We start from the raw sequence: 11,161 nt of genomic DNA, 5'->3' as shown, positions 1-11,161 counted from the left end.
CAGTTGCACCGTCTTCATATGTTAGCGCTGTGTGCTCGTTTTAGATCCTTGATGATATGGCCTATGTGATTTAATTATTTTTTTTTTTTACTTGTCTGCACATGCTGTCAAAGGTCAACCTCACAGGAAGTGCAATCATTATGAGACAGCAATGCATATTTTGTTATTGCAATAAAATACATTGATTTATTTTATTGCTTAATTGTGACCATCACCAGCCCTCCCTAAGGAAGGGTAAGAAAACTTTTATTAGAGGGAGGATATAAAAAGGAAGAGCAGTGTTACACCTAAGTGGAGGGGGAGGAGGAGGGGAGGGGAAAGGGAGCAGGGAGAAGAGACTCAAGGCAGGAAATAGAAAAGGTGGGGAAGAATAGACTGTTTTGCAGTGAGGGTGAGATGTGAGGTTGTAGAATATATTGTGCTTATTATGTTGTGTAATCCAGCCAGTATGGTGACAAGTGTGAGGCTTAGCTATAATGGTGGTGGCTGTGAACAGGGGGAATGAGTGAATGGTAGTACCTAAAGCAGGTATTTGGGATTAACGTGTCTAAGGTTAAGCCCAGTATGAGTTTTATCCCACATCCCAAGGCGTGCCAGTGCATCGTAGACCAGTGTATGTGCAAAAAAAAAAAAAAAACCGCTACTGCAATCCCAGGAACTGCCCTGGGCCCGCAGATGCAGCCAGGCCAGCAGAAAGAGCGGAGGCCAGGGAGCCCCAGGCAACCCCCCAGATGCCCCCAAGATCCCAGGCCGAGAGGCAGCCACCGCCCCCCATACACACATCCGAGGAAGCCCCAAGCAGCCGAGCACCCAGCGCATCCCCCCACCGACCCCAACCCCCAACCCCAAGGCCCCCCGCCAGCATCCAGCCCCCCCCAAGCACCCAACCCCCCGAGGGAAGGGCCCAGAGAGCCCCCCGCCCGAGACCCCAGCAGAGGAGCCAAGGCCCCCGCCCAGCAGACGGCCAGAGCCGCGCGGAACGGGCAGCCGGCGGGCGCCCGCCGGTGGGCCCAGAGCCAGCAGGGTCCGGACCCCAGGCCAGAAGGACCCGGAACGGAAGCAGCACCAAGAGCAGCGCCCCCAGGGACGACAACCACGCCCATAGTCGCCTGGATTTAATTTAAGTCTGAAGTTTTCATTAGTCATTTCATTTTGCCGTTTTTGTCTCCGAAAAGACTGTATTAAAATGCATTTCGTGACGTTAGCTTGGCGCTAGCGTGAGCTCGGTGCTTGTGTTAGCTCACTTGTTAGGGCTCTGCAGGTTCATCATCATCATTTTCATCTCGCTCCGCCGGGTCAGACTCTGGCTCGAACATGTAAGGCTGGATGGACAAGTCTTCCATTGTTGACATTTTGTAAATAACGTGTGAATAAACATTTTCTGCGCCAATAAATAATCGTATGTCTTCAATCAAACTACAAAAATGGCCGAACAGGGTGGAGTTGAACCGAGTGTCACCTCTGCAACCTGGAGAGGGGGCGGGGTATGAAGTGTCTCATTTGCATTTAAAGAGACCGCACCAAAACAAGTTGCTCTCAGAAGCACATCAGAAAAGGGGTGGAGCTATAATAATGAGGAATTCAGACCCAAGCATTGCAGTTCCGCTTTATATAGACCACAACTGTATGATTTATATGTAAAAAGGAAGGATTTAAAAGCATGATATGTCTCCGTTAAACTCATAAATCATAATGGCGACAGACACCGTCGCAGAGACTGAACAGGAAGGTTAGTGAAATCCTTGCGCTGACGAGACTCATAAATGCACATGATGTCTCAGAGTCATGGATTACAAGTACTCACGTTAATGTAATTGAGTTGCTACTGTGGGTACTTGTACCTTTTTGACTATATTTCTAAATCAGTCATTTTACTTGTACTTAGTTCAATTCAATTCAACTTAAGTACATATATTTAGGTTATGTATATATATATATGGGATGCAAGCTCTGTCTGAATTCCACAGAAGCATTTATTTCAATCTGCCAATCCTGATTGGCCGGTGAAGCGCACCATTCAAAATAAGCACCTATTCTCCTCATTCGAGCAAGAAGGGTAGTCTGGTGCGACATCTCACTTATATTACTCATAGAACCGGGGTTATATCCATAAACTAAAGTTCTATTTCATAATATTTTGTTAGATGTCTCACTATGGGATATGGAAACTCCAGTATTGCAGACATGCTTATCGAGTTATCAGCAGTCTGATCACATCAAGACTAAGGTTGGGCACCGAGAACCGGTTCCTAATGTTTGGTTCTGGAACACTGAACGCATTTGCAGGCTGCAGTCAGGGGCTTCTCGATTGGTTTATTGAACGTTTGGCGCCACCCCAAAAGTTGAGCGCCACCCAAACTGCGGACTGCAGTCAAGGGCTTCTCGAATGGGTCACCACAGTGGAGGGGACATCTCAGTGCAGGTCGGTCATGACAGTGCAGGTCTGCAGCCAGACTCTCATGGCCAGTCCAACACACCTGCCCTAGGCACTCGCACTTGGGTATGCGCAAATGAGGAGCACGAGGGTGGAAGTTTGCGTATTGGGACTACAGTTATGTTGCTATCAGTCCCGCAGAGCCGTTAAACGGCTGAAACCACTCCAGTTGTTTTTCTCACCTTAACATGTCTACCTGGTGCTAGTACTTTTTTCATGGTAAGACAAACGAAGGCTTTAGTTTAGTGTTATTGCACAGTTTATTCATCTTTACTTAGCTTGTTAGCAGAAAGTTGGCTTGTTGAATTTATCGTACCTGTACCACGAGCCTGAGCTAAAACTACTAACTTTAGCTAACTAGTATCAATCGAGTGCTTTCTGCTGTGCCTGCTATGTAGCATTACTGTTTTATACACATTGAACTACTGAAGTCATGTGTGTGCAACTTTACGTTACATTAAAAAGCGACCAAGCACTGAAAACTAAAGTATATGCTTGTTAGTTGTGGTGCATTGCTAGCATCTTCCTCACTGTGAGCCTCTGTCCACAGTCCTCCTCCTGTTCAGAGCGGCTCTCTTGGACAGTATGAATGCCTAGTATGAATGTAGTGTGTGAGTGAGTGTTGGTGGTGGTCGGAGGGACCGATGGCGCACTATGGCAGCCTCGCTTCCATCAGGCTGCTCCAGGGCAGCTGTGGTTACAATAGTAGCTTACCACCACTAAGTGTGGAGTGAAAGAATAATGCCTTAATTCTGTAAAGCGTTTTGAGTGTCTATGATAAAGTGCTATATAAAATCCAATGCATTATTAATAATTATATTAACTTTTACAATCTGTTTTATTTATTTTAACTGGCGTGTGCATCTCTCTTTTATCCTTCTATTTTCACTATGCAATCGGAGGTTGACCAAGCAACATCCAATCATCAACTGGAGCAGGCCAAGGAATGCTGTGACTCATGGAGGCATCAAATCGAGGGTCATCTTAACCTAGTGACCATGGACAACAGAGATGCATTTGTGCTGATTACAATACGTTTCCATGTACTCCTTCAATGCCAAAGCTGTCTCGATCAGTTGGTTGAGGGATTGAAGCACTTTGAAGTAAGTTGAGACTTGAATGTAAGTGTAAATGCTGTCTAGTGTGCAGTAGACACAAAATTGCAGAGTGTTAACCGGTAGCAGCCTCCTCAATTGACAGGAATTAGCCATAAATACCTAGATTAATTGGTTGTACAGGCATGGAATGGGTATCCAAGGCTGCGTTCGAATAGTCCCTCCTATCTCCTTTCCTATCCACTGTTCCTTCACCCTCGGAAGTGTTTAAGTGATGGCCTTGATAAAGAACGTCCGAGTTCTTGTTAAGCTCAGTAAAAGAGGCTATTTTTTTACCTCCTTTAGTCAAGGAAACACTGATGCATCCTTTACCAAAGCAGACAAAACAATGTTGACCCACAATTCCTTGCAGCGACAATAATTAAAAGGACACGCACACCCAAGCGCTCATGGCGCTTTGAACAATCTTACATAAACAATCTAAAACACATATCTTATTATATGTAAGACATATTATCAGGTTATAACTGACAAAAAACAGACAGTCTGTGGTTCAAGAATAAGGAATCAGAGGACGAGGCATTCGGACTCATTCTGCCCTCCAAAAAGACAGAGGACAGTGATGATGAATAAAAAATGTACAAAATAAATACATTAACATGTGATTTTGTTGTTCTGTTTTTGTTTTGCCAGTGCCATAAAGCCACAATGCTTGGGATATGTAGTATTTTACATATTTGAAAAGAAAATATTGTACTGTCACTTTAGAATGAATTGGCTTCTTTATTTTATATAATATCTACAACAAATATTTACCGTGGAAACAAATAGTATAGTTCCTACACTGTATCGAATCGTTTTGTATCGAATCGGTCCGTATCAAATTTGTCTGTAAAAAAATAAAAATAAATAAGGATATTGTTTTTGAATTGAATTACATTGTAACTGTTGTGTATGGGGCATCAATTAAGTTGATACTAAAAGAAACAGCAACATTGAGCAACAAACCACTTTTATGAATTTACTTTTGACCAGATTTACAGCAATATTTGTGATTTTTTTTTTTCCTCAGAAAAATGTTGAATTTAAATCTAAATGTTAAATCTAAATGTCACGGGTGAGACTAAATATTATAACTAAACTAGATATTATAGCTAATGTGCAAATTCACAGTTTAGATTTAGTATTTAACATTTAGATTTGGATTAACCTAACCCTAAAGTTAACATTTAGATTTATGATTTTTTTTCACAAAAAAATATCATCACAAATGTCACAAATATTGCTGTAAATCTGGTCAAATAAAGAGGATTCACATATGTTTTGTAAATGTGGTTTGTTGCTAAATGTTGTAAAAAGTTGCTGTTTTTTTTTTTTTTTTTAGCATGCACAACTTTACAATCGGTGCCCTATAGTTATGTCCATACTAATGAATAATTCCAGTACTCTGTGATATAATGGTTTTCCCTTGTTGCCATTATTAAGAAGAGAACAAAAGGAGTAATGTGCATGAGGTGCTGATACTGTGTCCAGGGTTTATAGTTTATAGTGACACTATGGTACGCCTTATGCTGTATGTTCGCATAACCTTGTACAGTGTTGGTCTGGAGATTCCCAGGATAAGTGTTAGTCCTCTTTAGAGATGAAGGTATGATCACTCTCAAAAAAAAATTGATGAAAAAAAGGAAAAAACAGACATAGCATTCACAAGAATGACATGATATAATAATAATTGTCATTTTTTTCATGCAGAAAATGTAAACATGTCACAAATGGATTGGATGCTACCCAGCCAGCTGCTTTCTACCCTCCCTGGGTGATTGGCTGCATGGCTTTGTGGTTCATTTACACACAGTTTATTTTTAAGTGACTTATACTTTGAAACCAATAACAATAATTTTGACAATGCTTTAAAAGTGACGTTAGTACACTTTCATATAGCCATACATTTGAAAGAATCTTAATTTCGGTGCCTCCCTTATTTATATATTATATTTTTAAACTATTTTAAGTTGTCATTTACATGATCGAAATACATAAAGAAAGAAATCAAGACATATTTTTAATAATTCTGAGAATTGTGGGAGAGCCATTACTGTAAACCTGGAAGTTTCCAGCTTTGAAGTAAAATTAGTAAAAAATAGTTACACAATGTTTTTAGTATCTGGTTTCTTCTCCTCCTCCATTCCAGCCTTAATGGTCCTCTCTACATGCGGAAGTGAGAAAATAGCTTTATTTCATTGGATCTTGGTGCTTTTTCAGAGTTGAACCCAAACTGTATCTGTATCCGCCACTGATCGACCGTCAGTATAAACGGATCCAGATGTGAGACGGTGAACTACAGCTGCACTGCACAAAGGTCTGTCTGTTCTCTTCTTTCTCTGACTCTTTTCTCGTCATCTGGTGTGTCCGCGTATATCTTTAGCTTTGCAGCTCGTTGTGTCCACTGAATGTCACTCGCACAGATGTTATCACAGCCTGTAGTAGCACAACATCTGTATTTGTGTGTATTACGTGTTCGTGCTGCACTGGGAACGACGCTCCGAACCATTATTAGACATTTAAAACACACACACAATGAGACAACTACAACTCCCATGAGCCTTTTCGAAACTTTATGAGGAGTCAGGGAGAACGACGTAAACGGCCCATGTACTTTATCATGAGAAAGTGTCTATTCGTACGGACAACCCCCGGTGCTATTGGTACGTTTACCGAAGTGCACGTACGTAGTTAGGTTTAGGTTATAACTTATAACCCTGTATCGCAACAATTTTAAGGGTTAGGAGGATTAGGTTTACGGTTAGGTTTAGTCTTAGTCACGTGACCTAAACTGGCCAATGACTGACTTATCACGTGACCTAAACTGGCCAGTGTGGGGCGCTGTGTATGGATAGAATATTTGTATATTGATACGGTAACCGTACGGATAGCCACGGCCTTCTGTATAAATAGACAGAGGTAGGAAGAGTACTGTATTCAGTACTCAAGTAAAAGTATAGATACTATAACTAAATAACTGGTAAAAGTAAAAGTGTTGAAGTTGCTTCATTACATAAGTAAAAGTACTTTGCTAGTGTTTGCTAGTACATGTACTAAAAAGAAAGAAGTAAAAAGTAAAACAAATTTCCCTTCAGTAATACGACAGGGTTTTTAAATCAGCAAATTCCATATCTTTTTAATTTTTTAAAATAAATTATAGAATACTGGTACAGTGCCAATGCTCAATAAAACCCAGAGTTTACAATTTATAAGAACTTGAAAATGTTCACCATAAAACTAATAAAACGTCATCTTTGAAGGTTTTAAAAGTAACAAAGTCATTTTTTTTTAAATGTAAGGAGTAGAAATTACAGATGTTTGTTTTAAAAAATGAAGGACTAAAAGTAAAAAGTCACCTAAAAAATAAATCCATCCATCCATTTTCAGACCCGCTTGTTCCTGTGTTTTAGGGATGCGGGGCAAAAAAAAAAAAACTCAAGTAAAGTACAGTAATGAAATATGTGTACTTCATTACTTGTCATCTCTGTAAATAGATACATTAGTTACTCATTGGTGAACGAAGGACCATGTACCAACTTATATACCAAATTATCTATGTTGTACGTATTTTTACTTAACCATATATTTAATGGAATAAGTAATGACAATTTATGGAACTGCATTAAGAAAAAACAACATATTGTCTTGTCCCTATCCACCACCTCCAATGTTACTTCACAAAAAGCAAATTCGTCAAATAGTTGTAGAAGTATTGTTTCTCAGTCTGTGTAGAACAGGGAACATTGAATTAACAAAATGCATAGACTTTTTTCCATGCTGCCTAAATCTACTAACACAGAATGTTTACAATATTTGCACCAGATGTCTGTTGAGCTCTGCTCTGTGAGTGGATCAGGACTGAACCAAGATGGTGTTCAAGCCACCACCCGAGGGGGCAGCAAACCCTTACATCGCTTCCTCAGGGGACAACCCAAGATTATTGGCGTAATTACTGACACAACAACAAACGCCTCGACAACAATATAAAGATAATATGGATTAGTTGTTTAAAATGCTTCCTGAGCTTAAAAAAGAAACCTTTTTTTTCTAGATCACTATGTTGGTCCTGGGCACATCATTCTTTGTCACCACTGTTGCAGCGATGATGGACTTCTATTCTATGAGCATATGGCCAAACCTTCCACCCTCCCTCTTCCTGGGAATACAAGTAGGTAGTTCATCAATATGTATACATTATTAGTATTTATGTATGCATTAAGACAGAATATTTGATCTAACAGCTCTGATATCTGCCTGTATTTAAACACATTTTCATATAAGCTTTTCAAATATATACAATTCTGTTGTCTTTCAGTTCATTGCATGTGGGATCCTGTATATTCTGACAGAACACAACCCCACCAAGAAAACAGTGAGTGACTCTGTATTGTTTAAAAACCAAAAATCAAATATTGCCTATTGGTCAAAATAGAAAATATGCTTTTTATTATATAGTTAATGTGCATGTTGCTCTAAATCAGCGATTCTCAACTGGTGGGTCAGGACCCAAAAGTGTGTCGCGGACCTGCACTAGGTGGGTCGCGGACAGCTGGTCAAAAATAAATAAACATTCTAACTGTGTTTCTTGATCCATTTGCTCTTGTGTTCACATGCAGGTAACCATGTCCTTAGCTCTTAGCATCACATCCCTACTGGGAGTAGTTTGGACAATCATACGCATTTTGCCTCAAATAGCACATTACCATGTCTACAGGCATTATGAGACTTATGACGAAGACAACGGCACCATACAAATCGACTCACAAGAGTACCCCTTAGATGTGAGTATTGTATATATTTCAGTCATGTCGGTGGTGTCGCACATTACACCAAGTAAAACACTGAAATTATGAAATCATTAAATACATTAAAGTCCCTGATGTTTGCTGATACGTGAAGATGTGGTATTTTCTGTGTTAAAGACTGATGAAGGAGGCGTGTTACAACATATAGAGGTGTAAAGATATCTCCTACTCAAGTAGAAGTACTGTTACTTGATTTTAATTGTACTGAAGTGAAAGTAAGTCATACATAAAATACTCCATTACAAGTAAAAAGTAGCTCATTGATTAATACTCAAAGTAAAAGTTAAGAGTTACATGTTTCCCTTGCATACAGATACAATCTTACTTATAAACTTAAAAATGAAGAGATGAAATATTGCACGATTGGAACTTGATTTATTTTCCACAAAGGCATCTGTATAAAATAAAAGGTTTGTCAAAATGTACAATTATTTAAAAAAAAAATAATAATAACGCCAGTAAATTCAATTCAAAATATGACAAAAAAACTATCAGGCCCTAAGTATAGATACATTTATGAACTCTAAAACTACAAAAATAACTTACATTCAATGCTGGTTTAGTGCGGTGCATAATGTTTAATCTGATTGGTCGGCTATGATGTGATGCATTTGATAGTTGTCTGGCCATTTCATTTTTTTTTGTAATTTCATAATCATAATGTCCGTTGATCATTTTATAACAAAAAATAATAATTTACTCAGTAACGGTTGGGTGTAGAAATGTAATGAATTACTTTACGTATTTTAAAAGGTACTTAAGTACAAGTAAAATTACTGATTTAGAAATATACTCGAAAAGTACAAGTACCCATAAAAGAAACTCAATTACAGTTCAGTCAGGACTGCTGTAGTCAAAATACATGATTTATTAACAATGAAATGCATTCGTTTTTTATATAGCGTTTGCAAGCGCTTTACAGTGATGTGCATGCAATCTTGTATTTGGCGGTATGGGTCTGTTCTGGTACCTCCTTGCCCTTTCTGCATGCTTAAGTGGAAAGCTGGAGGTAGGGAGAGCAGTCTTCCATGACCTTCCATGAGCCCTAGCTAAAGGCTAAAGCAAGGAGAGCGGTTAGCAGAAACCCCCTGGAACAGATCAGAGCAAATGTTAATGACAACGAAATAACACCCAGTTAGTTGGATACATACTGACCTGAAGGAGTTGGGCTGGAGGTGGGTTGCGAGATGCTTGCTGAGGAAGTATGTGGCAGCTGTCACGTTTCAAGTAGTGTAGTCCTCTATGCATTGGTCAATGAGGAGCCAATCTAGGCTGTTGGTTGATTGAAGGGTGTGGCTGGCTTGACGTCAGCGACCTGCCTGAACCACCGCTATGCTCAATTTCAGTCAGGACCACTTTAGTCATAATAAATGATTTATTAACATGAAAATGCATTAGTTTTTTATATAGCGCCTGCAAGCGCTTTACAGTGATGTGCATGCCATCTTATGGGTCTGTTCCGGGACCTCCTTGGTCTTTACGCGTGCTTACATGTAAAGCATGGTAGGGAGGTAGGAGAGCATTTTTCTCGACCATCCATGAGCCCTAGCTAAAGGCTAAAATAAGGAGAGCGGTTAGCAGAAACCCTAACACTAAGACGCTACGTACTTGTACTTCAATAACCGTATCAATAGCACCGGAGGGGGTTGTCAATACGGCAACCGTACAAATAAACACTTTCTTGAATGAAGGGTGTGGCTGGCTTGACGTCCGCGACCTGCCTAGACTCCCGCTATACTCAATTAACTAGCACATGTAATCCGTTACTTTCACCTCTGAAAACATACTGTAAACCGCGAGTAAAACTGCTCAAATTAATATTTACTGTTAAAATCCAACCGTGTTTGTGTTTTCTCAGAACATGATCGCTGCGTTTGAGGCCGTCGAGTTGTTTTACACCATGGTTGGAGCAGTTATTGTGATCGTAATGTCATGCCTGGCTGGAGCCGCCCTGCGCTCCACAAAAACCCAAGTAAGGACACTCATGTTGGACCCGTCACACGGTGAAACTTTCTGGTTTATTGAGCACTTTCTCCATTCTTTCCTCTCTGTAGGCCGTTATAGTGACGACTGCTGCACTCACTGAAACACCAGCTGGGAATTAAAAACAGAGAAAGAGGGGAGGAAACATCAAGCATAAACACTTGATAATACTGTATGTGCATACCACATGGTGTTAACCACTTCTCATGACTGTCCTGCGGTCTGTGTGTGCACTCATGACTTTTGTTAAAACACAGAATGTATTTATGTGTTTTTCTGCAGAGAGTCTGACTAGTAGCCATAAGAGCGCCCTACTTATACATCTCAGCATGAACTGGTCCACTCCTTGCGTAATTGTTGGTGTCTTTTTGTGTTTAAAAGAAATGAATAACTTTGTAATAACTGTGTGAAAGTACTGGGAAACGCACACTATATACAGTAAGGGTGTTCTGCCTGTTAATGGGACACAGTCTTACTGTGAAGCCTATTCAAGAGCCGACCACTAATTCACCATCCACCTCCGAGATTTTAACATCAACAGCTGAAACTATGTTTCTGTTGGTCAACATGGACCAGAGATGGAAGGCAGCAGTGAGAAAGGAACAAAGTGAAGTAAAGCGTGCATCGACGGAGTGTCAGGGTCAGTGTATGTTCTGGTCACATCATATTCCGTTCAGAAAAGGAAATAAAAAAACCACTGGTTATTTGATTTTCGTTTTCAAATTGAAAAACTAAAATTGAAATTCAAGGCATATTTCTTTATCAATGTCAAGAAGGGATAAACAAACATTTAAACATGGGTTGATTTTTAATTTTTGTTTCTAAAACCAAAAAACAGAAAT

The 11,161-nt window shown here is 39.8% G+C and overlaps 1 protein-coding gene across 1 annotated transcript; it reads left to right on the top strand.

Moving 5' to 3' along the window:
• The first annotated feature begins 5,672 nt into the window (after positions 1–5,672).
• LOC114460099 (uncharacterized) lies at positions 5,673–11,113 on the top strand. The gene is made up of 7 exons (XM_028442135.1): positions 5,673–5,848; positions 7,354–7,476; positions 7,583–7,699; positions 7,847–7,903; positions 8,148–8,312; positions 10,195–10,308; positions 10,391–11,113. Exons 2-7 carry the CDS (start codon positions 7,354–7,356, stop codon positions 10,439–10,441), a joined length of 627 nt encoding a protein of 208 aa, XP_028297936.1. The 5' UTR covers positions 5,673–5,848; the 3' UTR covers positions 10,442–11,113.
• Positions 11,114–11,161: the final 48 nt, after the last annotated feature.

Source organism: Gouania willdenowi, chromosome 3 (genome assembly GCF_900634775.1).
Source record: "Gouania willdenowi chromosome 3, fGouWil2.1, whole genome shotgun sequence".
Taxonomy (NCBI): domain Eukaryota; kingdom Metazoa; phylum Chordata; class Actinopteri; order Blenniiformes; family Gobiesocidae; genus Gouania; species Gouania willdenowi.
The sequence above is the reverse complement of the archived record's forward strand: the minus strand, read 5'-3'. Positions and strand labels throughout refer to the sequence as shown.